At 35.6% G+C, this 19,322-nt stretch overlaps 1 protein-coding gene across 1 annotated transcript in view; it reads right to left on the bottom strand.

Moving 5' to 3' along the window:
- CDH12 (cadherin 12) overlaps window positions 1–19,322 on the bottom strand; it is a 235,661-nt gene that overhangs the window by 9,781 nt on the left and 206,558 nt on the right. The window contains 3 exon segments of the mRNA XM_032181376.1: window positions 2,859–2,976; window positions 4,600–4,721; window positions 11,699–11,835. Coding sequence (XP_032037267.1) covers window positions 2,859–2,976; window positions 4,600–4,721; window positions 11,699–11,835 — 377 coding nt within the window.

The following is a 19,322-nucleotide window of genomic DNA, read 5'->3' on the forward strand; positions in this document are numbered from 1 at the left end:
GCAGTGTGGCCAGCAGGGCTAGGGAACTGATTGTCCCCCTGTACTCAGCTCTGGTGAGGCCACACCACGAGTACTGTGTTCAGTTTTGGGCCCCTCGCTACAAGAAGGACATCAAGGTGCTCGAGTGAGTCCAGAGAAGGGTGACGAAGCTAGTGAGGGGTTTGGAGAACAAGTCTTAGGAGGAGCGGCTGAGGGAACTGAGCTTGTTCAGCCTGGAGAAAAGGAGGCTCTTAATCTTATCGCTCTTAATAAGTACCTTAAAGGAAGCTGTAGAGAGGTGGAGATTGGTCTATTATCCCACGAGCCTGGTGAGAGGATGAGGGGGGAAAAAAAGTTGCACCATGGGTGTTTTAGGTTGGATATTAGGAAGAACTTCTTTACTGAGAGGGTTGTTAGGCATTGGAATGGGCTGCCCAGGGAAGTGGTGGAGTCACCATCCCTGGAGGTGTTTAAAAGATGTTTAGATGTAGAGCTTAGTGATATGTTTTATTGGAGGACTTGTTAGTGTTAGGACAGAGGTTGGAGTAGGTGATCTCAAGGTCTCTTCCAACCTAGACAATTCTGTGATTCACCATTATCAAACAGGTAAGTCCAGTGCGACTCAATGATGAACAATATTTTAATCTTGCTTGGACTAAATAACATTAGATGTTGCAATACCACAGCATCTTGAGAAAGTAGTAGATGTTAAAACCAAACTTATTAGACTGAGCACTTCAGGAGAAGAATAATGACCTAATCTTACAAGGAAAAAAAAAAAAAAAAAAAAAAAAAGTAAGAGGACTTAATTCCATTACAAGGCTTTATATCCATTGAACTGTCTCAAGAAAACGAGTTGATTGGTCTCTGAAAAAATGCTGATCTACATGTTTCTGGTTTGATAAGTTAATACTATTCATATCTCTGATGTTGTGTAGAGTTTGGCTTCATTACACACTGTATTTACAAATCATTAAGTGAAATTCTTTGATCATTAATAAACTATAAACATAGCTATCTGTGATACCCTTAGACTGTAGTCACTACTAAGATTGGAAAGAAAACAGTTTTGCCTTGTCATCCACACAGAGAAGCTATGGGGAAAAAAAAAAAAAAAAAAAAAAGCAGAGTTATTTTTTTCTGCTGTTTTAAATTTATCTTTTTCCAGAACTTTCTTAATCCTTAAGGTATTCATAATTAATATCTGTGCTTATTTTGTTGGCTTTCATTTGATACTTCCTAACCTTGGTAAAAGTTAACATCTTCAGAGTCATATATTAAATGTAAGAAAAAAATGACTTAATAAGTAGCCTATGCATTTTTTTTTTTCATTTCTAGCTCTTCTTAGATGAGATAACAGTTCTCAAGAAAGGAATACTCGACAGCATACTTACCATCTTCTGAAATTAAAATTAAATAATAAGAATCAAATACTTTTTCTTAAAATAATAATTAGAACATATAGCTAAGCAAATAAGTAAAGGAACGTTACTGAATTTTATTTGAGGCCTTATGTATTCTTTCTTTGCAAAGTAAGGTAAAACTTTTTTAATGAAAAGCTTATATCACAGTTCTTCAAAAATCACTTAATTACTGATAGACTCAGTGTTAAAATTTCTTTCCAAATTTGTTTCAGTTAATTGGTAATGAAAATTTGCTGCTGTTTATTATGATGTATTATAGATATTTATCTTCTCTGTAACAATAATAACATAAGCATTAAGAACACTACCAGTGTATAAAGTACTTACATGCTGAAAAAGGACTTAAGAGAATTAGCCACCTGTGCACCCTTTATGTAAATAAGTAAACACATAAATAAATTAATCTAGTTCAGCATCTGGTCAGACTTTGAATTTCTTAAACACTATAGCATCCTACATTCCTACCCTGAGCTTGAGCAGACCTGCCCCAATGCAGGCATAACCACAGTTTCCTACACCCCCTCCACCTGTGAAGTAAAACAAGGCACTTTATCACTTAAAGGACATTATTAGTCATTATGCTTTCATTGTAATTTTGACAGCTGTTACCATCAGTTGTTATATGATAAAGTACCACTTAGTCAAGAGACACAGTACAGCATGATTAATATGGCAATGTTGATGCTGGGTATTGGATTCTGTATAAAAAATATAGACTATCAATTGGAAAAAAAAAAAAAAAAAAAAAAAAAAAAAAAAAAGATTTTTTTATACTAAAAGGAAAAACAGGAAAAAGTAAGTAATAGAGATATTCTGTGATTTTCTTTTGCTGTTTCTGTTCATAAGAGTACATGCTTAAAGAATTCTATGGCAGTAAAGAAAGTAATCTTTGCCATTTATGGGAAGCATTCAATTGAAAAATAAAGAACAGATCATCAGTAATAAAAAAAACTGGGAGAAAAATCAGGTCAGTTAATCATATAAATCTATCAATTTTTGAGAGTGTTGTAGGATGTTATACTGCAGCAGCAGTGTCCATATTCAGAACTAATTCTCCTATAGGACTACATGTATGTGTTCTTCAGAAAGCATAATAGCTGCATCCTTTGAAATCAGTTAGAAAAGCAGTACTATTTAAACAATGCAGCATTAATGCCTTATTTAATGGTAGACCTGCACTGGCAGAAAGAGTAATGAAACATGTAGTAGTGTTTTTGCAGGCCTATAAGGAAATTCCAGACTTTGATGTTCAGGCAATTTCTGGCTCCTACAGATGAGAAAAAAAATGTAAGACTTAAATTTATATCTCTGTATGTCCTAAATAGTTTAACAACTAGAAACATGTCATGTAAAAAAGTTAGTCTGTAGGCATGACTGTAATACAAAGTAATCATAATGGTCATTATAATCACAGCCTGCTGCTCTGAAAGAGAGAGATACAAGTAAGCAACTTACTTCTGTAGTCATGGACTGTGAAATTTGGTTTGTTGGAAGCTTCAGGTGACAGTCTGAAGGAAAACCTTTGCCCAGCTGGTGACAAATCTTTGTCTGCTGCAGTGACAGTCTGTATTACCTGAAACCAAATTAAGGTTAATTCTGAAGTCAGTTCACTCTTCTAAAAGAAACAGTTTTGTAGAAGTGGAAAGTGAACAGGTGAAACAATGAAAGGGAAATCCTTCTGGATTACTCTCATTCCTCTACTGGAAGTGAGGTGAGGAGTCTGAATGCTCTAACCTCTGGAAGTCTGGTGATGTCACAGAAGGTCTCCCTTTGGCATATATGAAGGAAATCAGAAGCATTTTCCCTATTATGATAGGGGAAGTATTTAATATTCATTCTTTGTATCAAAATATGACTGATTGTTTGCAGGTGAGTGATATATTAATTAAAGACAGCTCACTTTTTTACTACTACTACCATTATTAGTAACACCACATGGTGTAGTACTTCACAAAGCTGCACTTTTTTTTTTTTTTTTTTTTTTTTTCAGCTTGGGAGGAAGTGGAGAGGGTTGAAAGATCTGTACTATCCAGGCATGAATGGAGTATTATGACAGGAACTTTTGAGTCTCAAGAGTAGATGAGGACCTATTAGATTTTAGTTGAGGACAGCACAGTTAGAATGTTTCATGGTAGGATTGCCACTGATCTAGATTTTTGTGACAAAAAGTTTTGGCAATTATTTATGTAACAAAATATTTATAATTTTTGTCAGTTCATTGTTTATTGCAGCCTTTCCTGTAAAAGACTGCCCTTCCCATTATCAGTGCCTGAATAAAAAACTAAAGGTTTTGATCTGATGAACTAGAATCTAATTTAAGTTTTCTGGGAGGTAGTTGTGAAGCATATAAAATAAAAAATCAAAAAAAAAAAAAAAAAAAAAAAAAAAAGAAGATGAGAGGAATACTGTATGATTACTATTATATCTGTAATAAAATCAATAAAAATCATGTGGGCTGAATAAATATTACATGCATATAAAGAGAAGTCACTGATGACACGGCAGGCTGTATATGTTCCTTCCACTGCTGGTAGTAACACCCATAGTTGAACAGTTAGAGGTCTTGGAAACCATCCTAGCTGTTAGTATGTGTGATGGTAACCTTCATGCCTTGCAGCAAGGTGCAAAGCCTTGGCATTTTGCAGCAAAACGTTGTTTAGTTGTGCAAATTTTGTGCAGGAAGTGCACTTGCCAACAACTGCTGTGCCAGCTCTATTGATGTAGGCACTGTTCATGGTATAAGGTGCTATTCTGAATCTGAAAAAGGGTTTGCATTCTATATATATGTTTGAAACTGCTTGTAAAAACAAGCTTTCAGAAGGGCTGTCTTTGGTATTGTGGGTTTCTTTCCTGAGGATAGGAAACAGAGATGTATGTAATCCATCCTGCTCTGTTTACTCACTTGACTGCAGTTAAAGACTGCAGTCTTTAAATATCTTACATGAAGGGCTTCTTTCTCCTGCCACCCCTTCACAGCAGAGGGTGGCTGTAGCCTGTATAACCAGGGTTCACAAAAGTAACTAGACCATAAAGGTCAACAAACAGAATTCCAAAAAGTGGATATTTACATCACAGGCATTTAATTTGTAAAAGAATCATGTAAACACAATGCTGTTTTTCAAACTGAGAATTTTGCATTGCTATAAATAATAAGAAAATATAAAGAAAAGTAGCAAGCATTACAAATTTGAAATACCTGTCCTGGTTTGGCATTTTCACATACAGATGTCTCATATGGAACTGAAATTTCAGGAGGAAACTCGTTGACATCCAGGACGTTTATTATAACGTCGACTTTGCTGGTTAATAATGGGTTACCTATAAATAATTTTTAGGAGAAAAGCATTAAGGAATGCTATTTATGTTTGTTGTCATCACCAGTGCCCATGAGCTGTCATAATATGTTTTGATCACAGTATGATGACTTCTAAAAATCCTTGACTTCCATTTATTTCTGATTTGTACTAAGCAGAAATCAGAAGCAAGCTTCTTATCATTTTTTACCAGACTCTGATCCATTAATGTTCATGAAGTAAGGAATCAATCAACATGATTATGTTTATCAGAGCATGATTTACAGAATTTGAAACTTCACGTGTAATTATAGGTGCAAACTTTTCTCAGATCACTTTTCATGGAGTCTTTGGAAAATACTTCCAATGATTAAAACTGAATTCTGTTTTCCACAATGGAATGCAGAAAATCAATATTATCTAGCCACTGTTTGCATCTCCAATATATTAAGGAGGTAAATGGAGCATACTCATTTATTAGATGGAGAAAAGTGAGAGAGAAAGATTACAAAGAAAAAGAAAAGGAAAAAAAAAATCGCTGAAAACCAGTGGTAAATTTAGCAGTGAAACATATAGAACTAAGATTCAACTCAGATTATCAAGCTATGTCAAAACATATTTGTTTAGCTGCATAAATATTTGCAAGGACCAAATAGTCTTGTGCAAAATAAATGCTAAAAAATAATATATATTCTGCTTCTGTTCATTGTCTTACTAACACAGGTAAGTATAATTTATTAAGCTGATATAATTTAGTCACTAAATGCATTTTATAAAAAAGATTACCTGCAAATTCAATGTCCAATGGAAAGGAGATACAAATTCAATACCAAGCAGATAAAATTCTCTTTTATTCTTGTTATGCCGAGATGCCTTGGATGATAGCAGATACATAGAAAAGGATAATATAATTATCCTTTTGAATTTAAAGGGTGGCAGTGACTACACAGACACAGTTAGTTATTCAAGAAATCTATGCCATGAAGCTAGGTGGTGTAGAAATGACAGCATGGGGTCATGGTTAAGAACAAGAACAGTTTTCTTGAATCTTCAGACATAACTGAACTATTTAAATTGCAGCAGCTGCTAACTTTGTAATTTGTATAAACCTGTGCAAATCTATTGTTTATTACTAACAAGGCAGGGGGCAAAGTCTCTTCTCAAGCCAACAATACCTTACAACTCAGCATGCAGAAGTTCATTGTAGCACTTGTCAAAATCGTACGTGATTTCTTTCCTGTTCTTAGGAACTACTAAAGGAAATATTTTCAAGAGGCTTCTGCCAAAGCAAAAAGGCTTTTCAAAGTGATTTCCCAGTTAAGTAGCACTGGTTGCAAGTAAAAGCATGCTTTACTTGTTTACAAGTAGTGGACAAACTGACCATCTTACATATTCACTTGGAATCTTAAAAATACCACTACCAAAATCCTACAGTATTTGTAGTTTCTTCCTGTGATCCTGTCTAATTAGTATAGAAATCTGACCATTGTTTTCTGTGCTCTTTGAGCCCACAGTCATTTCCAAGTTACCACCACTCCTACATTCAGAAGGTCTCTGGAAAAAGGCTTTGTGCAGTATGACTGTGGACAGGACTTGTTCTGGGAACAGGGCAGGGATTGTTTAGGTGCCAGAAGAAATCTAGATCACTTGCCACAGTTGAACTGGTTCCTTTGAACTGACAGGAAACAAAAAAGTACTAAGACGCTATTTTTTGTCAGTAGAGGGCAGGACTCCAACTCTGAATATAAGTTGGAGTCCTGAGCAGGTCAAGTTCAAAAAGATATTGGCAGAAACCGAACCTAAAATCTTGAAACTTCCCTGCTTGCAGTGCCCCCTGCAGAACCCAGCAACTCCCACAGAGTAACGTGGGCTTTCCTTCAGGTTTTCCACATTCATTCTAAGGTATAAAGCTGAGCAGCCAGAGTTCAGTATATATCCTGAAGACACATGAGAGGTTAATGCATTGCTGTGAAAGTACAGGTGTAGATAGTTTTGTTTTTTTGTTTTGTTTTGTTTTGTTTTTCATTTCTTTATAGGAATACATTAAAAATGTCCTTCCAGTAGAAGCATGAATGTATTCAAAATTCATACGTGTACAAAATATACAAAGAATTATGATTTTGCCTTCTCTCATAATCACTGCAGCAAGCTTTGCAAATATACATGAATATCTGTATACATTTTGCATCTGTTTCACAGAAAATAAATTAGACCATCAGTGAGATTCTTTGAAAAGTTTATATATCTTTCTGCTAACTATTTTTACAAGATAGATGTTTTTCTTGCAAAAATCAAACATGGAAATAAACAGAGTTACTACAGCATAAGATGGAGCTAATTCTGGGTTTCACATTATGGTTTGCTTCATTTTCTTTCTGGTTTGCAGTGATATTAGTGTAACTAGTCATGTATACAAAGGAAGACTGCCAGAAGATTGTATACAGCTTTGAATTCACATATGATTACAAAGACTTGTAATACTTGATGTGAACAAGGACAGAGAATTACATTTCAAATACCACTTCACAGAGTTGACCTCATTTTTCTCTGTTTTTATTTTATTTGCTGTTTTATTCCAAAAATCAAATAATTCTGAGCCCAGTGAGCACAGTAGTGATATGCATGCTGGTGTCAGTGAGTGAGTCACTGAAAACATCTGCTTATGCCTTTTAAACCCATATTACACAGAAGAGAAGGCAAGTGGTTAAATTATTAGCATAGTAATTAAAAGGCAGATTTCAGGTTTCAATCCTGCTTATATGATACAGGCAAATTAATTAGCTTCTCTCTTCCTCGTTTTTCCTATCTGTCCTATCCACTGACAACCTTGCTTCCTTCTTTTGCTTGACTACCCTAACATCTTTATAGCAATAGAAAATACTTTTACAAATAAGCTTGTTCAAATCTAAGATATCTGAGAAAACAGATGCTGATCATTGAGGAGAACTGGTGATTCCTTAGTCCCACCTATAGTATGAAGGAGAGGATAAACTCCATCTTGAGATTTAAGCTTATGTTTCTTAAGCACTCACAAAACTTGAACCTAGAGTTACAGGAGTTGGGAAGATGATTTGGACAGAAAGGATTATGCATACTTTATATTTATTTTCAACCCTAACCATAGCCTTGAGGATGGGAAAACAGAAGTAAGATCTTATGCAGCTAACCTCTTTTACCTCTTTTTTATCTCTTTTGTAAGATGCAAAAACTATTTCCTTCTTTGGTAATTAAGCAGGACACCACGGAACTTACTGAGCACTGGACTGTGATTATTTCTACTGGTAAGTTCTTACAGCAGCCCTTGGCACATTTTTGTCCTGGGGCAACTAGTGGTCTTGCAAGTGATTCACATTCACATACTGAGAGTTAGTTTGGGTGAGAGACTCACCCAAAGTGAGTCTCTCAGAGAATTGATTTAAGTGTGGACACCCTGTTTGGAAGGTAAGAGTATTTAATAGCATAGAAATAGGCTGCTCAGTGCCAGCTGGCCTTAGTGTGTGGAATAAATGTGAGGCATGTTTAATTCATTAGTTTGGACAGAGTTTATGGGATCAAAAATGTTCAGAAACAAGAAGCATGAAAGCTACTAGGGTATTGATTTACTCTAAGAAGAAAACAAAACCACAATGAAATACACTTTGGGAGAGAAAAGAATTTCAAGTATGGGAAATGAAATGGGGAAAAATAGGAGTCTGAAACATCCCTTTCCTTTTTAAGCACTTTTTTTTTTTTTTATATGAAGGCTGTTTGTTGTTGTTGTTCTTTTAATTTTTATTTCTATACATGGGTAAGGGACCTTCTGCTTTCAGCTGCCTTCACATCTGTGTCATCATCCATATGTTAGCAGAACAGTCATACACCTCCCAAGAAAGAAGATTTCCACTTTGGGATAAGCTTCTTAAAGAAGGGCAAGAATAAAGTTAAAGTGTTTTGTGTTGTACAGTAGGCATCCATCACTCTGTGCTGGGTAAACCTCTGAGATGTTCTCAACAGTCCGTTGTGCTGCTATTTGGAGGCAGATTCACAGATCATGTTTAGATCAGGTGTTTCGTATCTTATCAGGGTTAGAAATAAAAATAGCAGTATAATGATGCATGGTTGGAGCTGGTCATTGCATAACATGGCTAGAATAACTTTTCTTATCTGAGTTCCCCACATGGAACAAGCTGCTACTGTCCATAAACAAGATATATGGTGTCACGTCTGGGTAATCAGAACTTGCTTTGTCTCTGAGCATACAAGTTGACACAAGCAAGCCTAGAACAAGCAGATTTAATAATGAACTTGTTGCTCTAAGTTTTGCCTCTGTTCAATCTACCAATCTACACCACATCTGGTGTACATATAACGAAGTGTCAAGACCTGGAGTTTAGAAAAGAGTACTTTCAGTATATCTTTGTCAAATAAAAATGCAGAATGAGGACAATGGACGTAAAACCATTTACAAATTCCCAAAGAACAATGATTTAAATATATATATATATATATAAATATATATATATTATTTTCTCCTAATAGGCAAGGTCATCAAAGGATACTCTAATATACATAAAGCAATTCTCCTCTGCCTCATTTTTGAGATAGTTTCCTTTTAAAAATACAGCGTCTGGTGCTTTTCTGCTAATAAAAGTCAGACTTATCAGCTTATAAGAGAAGTCCAAATGGTACATCCAATTCTACATTTATATTTACATGTTGTCTGCTGTTATGTTTAGTTATATGAACTGCATGTCATTTGTGCCATTGTTTGAAAGGTAATTTGATTGTTCAGAAATTGTAATATTACTTTGAGACTCTACTTGCTGTGAGAAGAAAAAAAAAATGTAACAAGCACCATCTGTAATTCTTAGAGGGTCTCATTCTGAAGCTACAGAAGCACATTGGGAACAATCACTAGAAAGCTCTGGTGCTAAGAGACAGACTGTGAGTCTACACAAGCCCACTCATGACCTTGGCATCATTTTCCATATACAGGGGAATGATGGCAAAGCCAATCTAATTTATTTTTTTCTCTAACTTGATGGAGACAAAGCTGGTGGGCTTTGTTTATAGTTGGCTTGGTCAACTATATATATATATATATATATATATATATATATATATATATATATAACAGTATACTGTTACTGTTATAAGAGATGGTAATTTCAGTGTTTCTGCATCAGCACTGAATAGGTAGCATCACCTTGCATCACCTTTTGTAGCAGAACAAATTCCATAATAATGTATTTTTTTCTTCTTTTAATTCAGGTGTTCCCTTTTCTTTTCTTATGCCTTCTCGGCTGTGTGCAGTGTGCCATTTCTCAACCACCCATGGTTATTTCTGTGCTAGTTCTAGTCAGACAACTGCATATAAAGTTTTGAGAGTTTATATACCTCAAATAATTTTCCAATATTTGTATTGGAAACAGGTACAGCAATTGTTTTTATTGCTATGTATAATGGTTGATGTATACATATTGGTGTACTGTGAAATGAGTCACAATTATGTCTCAATGTAGAGTTTTAACCAGGTAATTGTTAAAATTGGAAATTCTGCAGTACAGGCTACCTGCTTCAGCATTACATAAACATTTTATTACTGTATATGTGTTGAGAATGTGCTCATAGAGGTTTTAGTTGACTTTAATTACTTTAGATAATTAAATAAACTGATTCACACTAAGCTTATTAAATCTGCTGCCTTATTGCAGAAGAATTTTACACTTCTCAGATGTTCCTTATCCACCAATAAATAGTTAAGCTCTAATGAAATGCAGACCATTAAAAGACCTCCTTACTGTATCTACCTGCCTTTCAGTTTCTCTGGAAAGGAAGTGCAGTTCTGCTGGCCTTCCTGTCAGTATACACATGCACACATACCTCCATATACTCAATCACTTATGATAGTTTCCTCTGTCAGTGTATTCCTACTTCAAGCTAATAGAATTCAGGTGTTCATCTGACTGGTGTCCTTGTTATATTTTCAGACTCCAGGGAATGAACATGTAGTTCTCTGGGATACAATTACAACTGAGAATTTCTTTATTTTAAATAATATATGCCTTTTCTATTTCCAAAATCTCCCTCTTCCAGTTAGCAGAATGTATTACTTAAATCTCAGTGCCAAGCAATACATTGAGGAAAACATGTTCTTTGCTATAGAAACTTGCATTTCTGGACACACAAACAATACAGAATGAATAAGAAACACATCAGGGATCTTCTTCTACATCCTGTTGATGTCCAAAGAGATACTTTTGTGGCCTTTACGCAGCTTCTGGATGATCAAAAAACTTGTATTCAAAAGATGATATAAGCCTACAACTCTTTCAGTTTGACAGGATCATGAGGGAGGAATGCTACGCACAAGGATAGCAATGAAGAAAGGTGAAGTTACTCAATACAACAAAGGAAGGGAGTTCTTATCCAAAAATAAAAGCTTTGTGAGAGAAGACACAAAACAAACTAAACCACCACAGTTCATACAGGAAAAGAAAACAAGTGGTTAAGCAGAAAGAGTCTTGGACAAAGAGAAAAATCAAAAGCAGAGAGCAAGCAGTCTGATTCATTTAGTGCCTTAATTTATTGGCATGCTATCTTGACTTAATTTTCTCTCACTACTTGTCTGAGAATTGAATGAGTGTTTACATTTTTACATCCTCAGAAAGCATATAGAGTGCCTGTTACTTGACTGACCATATTTCACATTATAAAAGCAGAAATGAGAACAGGAAGGTCCTTGTACAGTCTCCTCTGGTCTTGAACTCTTCATGCTGACAAAACTTTTTTCAGCTTCTGAAGAAACTGTCCCTGAATGAGGACTACTAGAAAACTCTCACTGTACAGACCTGCTTGAACATCACACAGCCTTACAGTGAGTCTGGGAAAATGGTATTTGTTGGGCCTTTCTAAATAATTTCTTTGTAATACATGCACTCTTCACAGCATATTTCTGTTTGAGCACTACATTCTGAAAAAAATGCCACATTAGGATATTAATTCAATTAGTGTCATACTTACTAACTTTACTTGCAATTATAGAGAAATTGTATTGTGCTGTGCTTTCTCTGTCCAGTAATTCATTAGTAGCAATGGTTCCTTCAGTAGCATCTATTGTAAAGTAGCTGTCCACATCATTCTTCCAATCGATGAAGTATCTGTATATGAAAAATGTTAAACAAAGTAGATGCAAATGTGCAATGATTACACTTTTATCATAACAGCAGTCTAGCTGGCTGAAGTTTTGTTATTTTTCTCTTCCCAGCTATTACCATTCTTGCAGGAAGAAGACAGTAAACAATTATTTGTTTATTTTATTATTTTTTTTTGCAGAGTTAGAATGCTCAAGGGAAAAATGGGATATAATAAAAGATTTAGTACTTCTTATGTTCAGATTATTTGAAAACAGACTCCTGAGAAGTTGACTTCATCACTTATGTCTGTCACTTTGGAAAATACTAGAGAGGTTTACAGGGAAAAAAAAAAAAGATGTAAAACAGTGCATGCTTAGTGATGAATAGTGAGTCAGATCTGATCTCTTTACATCCATTTGTTGCTGTGATAGCCTCGATGGGCTTGCAGAGAGGTATCCTAGTGGATGTGTGCAGGCTGTTAGTACAGTCTACTCAGAGGTCCCTCACCTAAGGGATGTTGGAAGAATTACAGTATGGAAGGTAGAGAACACTATGCTTATTCCCCCCCACATATAAAGGTGCAAAGACTCTTTGCCTTTTGGAAGAATAAACAGATCTTTCATTGGGGCTGTGAGGAACAGGGCAGTATTATTGCTTCTTTATTCTCCTTAGGACTTTTTGTCAAGTAAGTACAAACATAGAACAGGTTCAAAACTCAAAATTTACACAGATTTGTTATTTTTCCCTGGCAAGGACTTAATAGAAAGAAGAGATGTGCTTGTAAATGTAGCCACTTAAAAGCAATCTGATAATTATTCCAAAACCATTTCCATTAAATGCTAATTAATTTGAAAGTCTATTTTCACATTTGATGCCACTGTTTGTAGTCATAACAGAATAATTTTTCTGATGCAGTGCCGCCAGCAACTAATTTTCTTTTCATTGCTAGTCTCTTCATACCTAGATGATGTTTCATAAAAACTAGGCAGGATGAAAGAGACAAACACATTTTTGAGCAGTAGGCAACAAGAAAAAAATGACACTCAACAGTAGCTACATTTAGAAGATCATAAAGGCCAGAGGACCATGTCTATGACACCTTGTTGCATGTAGACCCATGAGAACAAGGGTAAAATACAGTATTTCCTTCTCTGATTAGTATGATTTACAGAAAGAATGTATAGGGAATGTAATGATAAATACAATGTTCACTGCTGTAGAAGGAAGCAACATTAGAAAGGTATATATGGCATATTCCCTTAGATTAGGACTCATAAATGCTAACAGTTCAAGAAGACTTAAATAGTAGAAAAAAATCGTAAAAAAAAATTAAAAAATCACAAGTAAGGTACTATGGTCCTTTTGAGACATTTTGTTTAAAGAAAATCACAAGATGCTATCTATAGATAAAATAGTTTACTTCAGTTGACAGTCGTCATTACCAGTTCATTGCTTTATCCGAAAAAAATCAGAAATGTATCCTTTCACATAACTGAGAAGGCACATTTTCTTGAACATGATAATATTGCCTACCCATCTTTGTAATTTCAATTTCATTGTTCAATATTTAGTTGACATAAAAATTATTAAAATTAAATAAGCCATTTATTAGAATCATCATTAGACTGAGATACTTTTTCAGGAACAGTAAAATCACTATTTCATGCTTTTCATGTTTAATAGATTATAATTTCTTTTGAAATTAAATATGTAACCATGCACAAATAAGTGGGATCAAAGTATGAGAAAGTAACTTGGCTTATCTTCCCCCCATGGAAGATGAGCTTTATCTAAATACTCTACACACAACAGTACGAGTTGAGTTCAAGCACAAAGATTTGTAGAATCGGAATCTCATAACCTACCTGCAAGCATTCACACAGGTGGTTAACTTCATGAATAAGTCTAACCTCCCAACACGCCTACTTCTAAATGCAGTATCAATGGGATCAAAGTCCAAAATAAGCATTGCAAGACTAGCACTACTCTAATGGTAGTGTACCTCTTGGCTTCAATTGAAGTGGGATTAGTGGGAATGGAACAGTGTAATAGAAAGACTTTTTGGGCTTTTCTTCTAAATTCATGTCTTCATGTGCATTCATACTGTGGATATTATTGTGCCAGAATTTTTTTTTTTTTCTTCTTTCCACTTTGGTGATATGTTTAAAGACATACCTACCTTCTTTCTTTTTATGGTAAAGAAGGCACATATTGTAAAATAGGGGTGGAACAGCCAGCCATTTCAGACTCTCTAATCGTAAGAAGATATATATATAAAATCAGACTAGGGAGGGAAGGAAGGAGATAGGAGGAAGTACTGGAGATATATTGCCTAAAATACATATTCTTTGAAGAAAAACTGAAAAAAAAAAAAAAAATCCCTTCTTCTTTTATTTATTGTTCATGTGAAGTACCCGTGAAAAAAAAATCAGAGAAGATCCTCTCATAAACAGCTCTAACAGCTCTTCTGGACATAGAATTGCTCCCAAATACTTTAGTAAATCTGTAAGGCTTAACAAGAGTGAATGGAGCTTGACAGACTGCTTTTCAAATGGGAATTTGGGGATCCCAAAGGGAGGTCATTCTGAGGGAAAGCCTTAAAAGAAATGTAGTTTCCTTTTACAGCCCAAAAGCATTCTTTCATACAGTCTGACACTCAGTGTGAGATTTTTCTGTAAGGAACACAGCAACACTTCTTTTTCTTCCTCAAGAAGACAGAGTTTGGGCCTCCAAAAGAGACAAAGAAAACAAATCAAAACAAAAAAAAAAAAAAAAAAAAAAAAAAGAGAGAAAAGAGTCTCCAGTCAGAAAAATCTGTAACTTTCCAGAGACAGACACAGGTATCTGGGACATTAGGACATAAAGTCTGACATTTCTTGTTAGACTGACACAAAGAGTACCACTGTTGAAACACTGCTATTAGGACAGCTGTCTAGATCTTCTAGTCATAGTCTAGCAGTTTGAAGGAACTGAGGCTGGTTTGTTTGACTGCTCAGAGTCCTTGTGAGACAGGTCATGGTTACTGCACTAATCCCAAGAGGCAGCTCCCTCCTTGAAAAGTTAGGGAGATAATGGCACAGCCTCACATGTTGACATAGGACACAGCAGTAGTATCTTTCAGAAGCACCTGAACTGGCCTGCCTGGCAGATTTGAGTATGAGACATTGAAAGATAAGTTCAATTCATTGTAAGAGCAGAAACTTTGAACTTCACATCCCCCAGAATATACTTCTCAGCAGAGGACTGTGTTCAAGATTATATTATTGAATAGTGATTAAGTGTGGAAGGACATGTCTTGGCTAACATTGTTTCAGCCTTCCCAACAATAGCTATATTTGTACATCAAATAGGAGAGATGAGACCGAATAGAAATATCTGCTTTATAAAGCAATAGGAGAAAAGTTTGGAGGACTCTCACCCAGAGTATTCACATAGACACACACTGCCCTCTGAGGAGGTCCAATAACAACTTGCATTCATCCTGGTTAAATGGTGAGGTGGTGTGTGCTTCGCAGGGTCTAAAGGAACACTCTCCAAAAAGAGGGCTTACCTCCTTTTAAAGGGGGGAGGACAATGGAGAAGGCTGTGTCTAAGCTAGCTGCAGCACATCAGAGTGCTTGATGAAAGTCTGTTGAACACAAGTGACAGCAGCTCACTCCTGTGAGGATAATAGGAACTCTGAGCCACCAAGCAGACAACCTCAGTTGCTTCAGACTGTTATACCATGAATAAAAGATCTGGACAGCTGTCCTGCTGCTGCTACAGAAATGCGCGACAACAGGTCACACCCAGGAGGGATGGGACGTGGCAGTATGCTAAGGAGTCTGTGGGGACCAGGACCTGGGGCATGTTCTCTGGTCCTAAAAATGAAGAAGGGAAGACTTTCCTGCTCAGCAGAGATGGCCTTGAGAACCATGGGGTCCAATTTCACCAGAATAGTGAATGTGAGAAGAGCTCTTGCAAAGATGCAGTCTACACCTTTTGTCACTGATTATATAGTAAGCAGGGAAGGGAAGCATGGGACATCTCAAGCATGACCTTTGAGGTGTCATTAAACTAAAGGCACTCAGACCAAACTTGCTTTTGCTGTGTATCACACATACAGAAAACATCTGAAGGAGTATTCAACTGGAACTGGCATGAAAAAGGAAAGGAATCATCCAACTCAGTGAACAATGACACATTTAACATTTAATTATTGGCTTTTCCTTTTAGTTTACTGTTCAACAAATAAGGAACTGCAATTTCAACCAGCTTTCTAAAAGAAGAAAAGAAAAAAAAGAAAACAAAAAAAGGAGGGAGACATTCCAATAACTTTATTTTTGTCTCTTGGTTATCCTATGTCATCCATGGTGTTCATCAGTATGAATTGTCTTGTCTGTATTCCATTCCTGTTGTGAAACTGTAGCTTAAGCATACCCAAGATAGTGAATCTAAGAAAACCCAACCATGAATTTTCTATGTATGAAAACATACATAGAAAACTCTGGGTGAGAGTTTTCAAACTCCGAATGGTTTGGATGCTAACTCCAGTTTCAAAAGCATCTTATTACTACAGCTACAGCATGCCAAACCCAGGCATTGGAATGAAGCATTTTAGATGTTAGAAAATTCCTGTGAAATGTGAAGTGTCATTCTGTGTCATTTCTAAGAGAAATTATGTGTTCAACTATGCTTTTTCCAACCATATTTTTTTCCAACTTAAGTATGCACTTAATGCCTTTCCTTGTAACTGGAGCAAAGATCTTTTCTGGAAGGAGCAAAGATCTTTTCTTTCACTTTCTGACTGGTTGGGCTCTTTTTAATAATAATTTCCATGAGGTTGCTCTTCTCTTGGGTCACCAGTCCTTTCTGTTTCTCCTCCAGCTACTGCATCATTGCCCAGCCATGCTGGAAAGACCTTATTGCCAGTGGAAGAAAGAGGTGTTTGCAGATCTCAGATGGGCAACTCTGAGATTTCCTGTGGCTCCTTGCAGGCACCTGAGGCAGCAGGTCTTGATTTAGGGAAAACATCCAGGTAAGGGAAAGATGACTTTCTCATTAGCCTTAAACTGGTTTGTGTAGTATTGCCCACCTGAGAGGTTTTTGTTTTGACCACTTTGAGAAAATTGCTGTTGAAAGTTCTGTTGCTGTGGAGCAAATCAGCAATATGTATGAAATGTTAATATGAACAAATAAGCTACTCTGGACTTATTAAGGAATAAAGGACTGAAAGAATTTACAGAAACATGGGCCTTTTTTGTTTAGTGGAGAAAGATCATGGGAATAAACTGGAACAATCACAACAAAAAGACAAAGTTAATGCTGATTTTCAAAGGAGAGAAGGATAACTGTCCTGGTAATTTCTCTCCGGTAAATGAAGGCTACATTTTGTGTCATATACAATAACAGATCTGTAGGCCTAGATCCTCAGATGTAACTAATAATGTAGCTTCATACATAATGGGTATTTCCTGTAAAATTCCTGATTTATTTTGTTACAGACAAATAACCTAGGTGATAGAGATGCTTTATAACAATATCTTAACTTGTAACAGAGTTCATCTCACATTTTGCTGGTGTAAAGCACATTCCTTACTCTGATACCTAAAGAGTTAGAATACTGATTTTTGGGAGAGTAATGTTGCAAAGAAAGGTAAGGGATGACAATCTGCTGTAATGTGATAGGTCTCTATTTGTGCATGTGACCTTAGATTGTTTAAACAGAGCTATCTGTAATGTTAATTAAAATATCTAACTGTGGATAAATGAAATTCAGATTTCATGCCAACTTGGGACACTTAAATAACACCTATCATATTAGAAATACTATATGGGAACCTAAAAACATTAGAAAACTAAACAGAAGCTAGTAAGAATTGAGAGCAGTTAGGATTGATTATTTATTTATTTATTTATTTATTTATTTATTTATTTATTTATTTATTTTAAATCTTCAATTAAATAGATGAAAGGAGCATGTAAAAAAAAAAAAAGGCAAAAAGGAGTGAGGAACCAGAAGAATGCAAATGAGACTTGAGGTGTGATTTGATTACCTGAAAGTCCAAAGGAATTTTCATCCTTAGTAGATTCATGTACTGTGGCTGAAAATTAATAGATCTCTGCATATAACTAGCTGTCAGGGAAATGGCAGCTCTACAACAGATTTTGGGCATCACATCGCCAGATAGATAACAACAAATCAGAGGGAGCTTATAGAAGATGAAGAGAAACTGTCTTGGGTCTAGGCAACCTGAATTATAAGGAAAGATTAAAAGAACTAAAATATGTTTAGCTTGGATAAGAGATGACAAAAGGAAGAAATGATAATGGTCTACAGATAGCTGAAGGGCTTAAACACCAAGAAAGGAAAGGTATTATCCTGTTCGGCACAGAGGAGTGGAAGGTTGAAATTAAGAAAGGAAAAATGTATGTTATGCAGCAAAATCTTTCTGGCAGTGATGTATATTATGCTGTATGAAAGAGATATGGTATGCGTTCTGTCACTTGGCACCACAAAGCTAAGCTGGGTAAAGTAATGGAGACTGTATATTAAGGGAAATTTCTAGAAAGTTGTACTGTATAATCCCATTAGTCCCTGTAATAATGAAGTCTGTGACACATAACAAGGAAAACTATCTTCATGCTAAAAATACTCAGTTACAAATCCGCTCTAAGGTGCAGTTCCAAATATTTCAAATATAAACATAAAAGTTTTTTAAGATTGCAGCTATTAGAAAGTATAGAAACAGAAAATCACTACAACAGTGAGAAACAAGACATTCAGATCTCAAGTCAAGCCTGAAAAAAATTAAAATATTAAAGCATGTAATAAGTTGAAGTATACAAACAAGTTTGTGTCCTCCAAACTCCTGTCCTGTCACTGAAACTTCCTTGATGCAACTCCTAAATGAGTTATCATTGTATAAATATAAAAACATCACATCACCATATGTCCATACACATTGAAACACTAGTCAGTTCTTTATTGTCCTGCTGACCTTTGCTCTTCTCAAATGTAAATGCTGACCTCTTCAGCTCCTGACAGCTGATCACTGGAAGCATCTGTCTTTACAGTCATAACTGAGGAGTGATTGCTATAATTTTGCTAAAGGTACAATCCAGCATTTTTAAAGCTCTATACTATGCATACTTAGAGAAGCCATAAAGTTAAAAAATATTTAAAGGTAACAAAATATTTAATTCTCTTGTGCTAAATGATAGTCATCTGAGTTATCTGTTTTTAGGGCTGAATAGGAGAGTTAGATTTTCCAAGTGTTCAGGGCAGCAGCACTGAATCAATCAATACTAAGTTACTTTATATTCTTTTCATGCTGTCATTTGATTTAAAGCTTACCCTTGATTCTGAGCCTTGTGGTTTTCTATTAACTTAAAAATGCTGTCTCACGAAGTTTTACAAGTGCCATAATGGTAAATATCCTCTTTTTCTCTTCTCTGCAACGTGAGAATATAAAATAAGATGTAATGCCACTACTTTCCTAACAGTAGTGGACAACAGTCTTTGCATATCA

The sequence above is a fragment of the Aythya fuligula genome, chromosome 2, assembly GCF_009819795.1.
Source record: "Aythya fuligula isolate bAytFul2 chromosome 2, bAytFul2.pri, whole genome shotgun sequence".
NCBI classification, from domain to species: Eukaryota; Metazoa; Chordata; class Aves; order Anseriformes; family Anatidae; genus Aythya; species Aythya fuligula.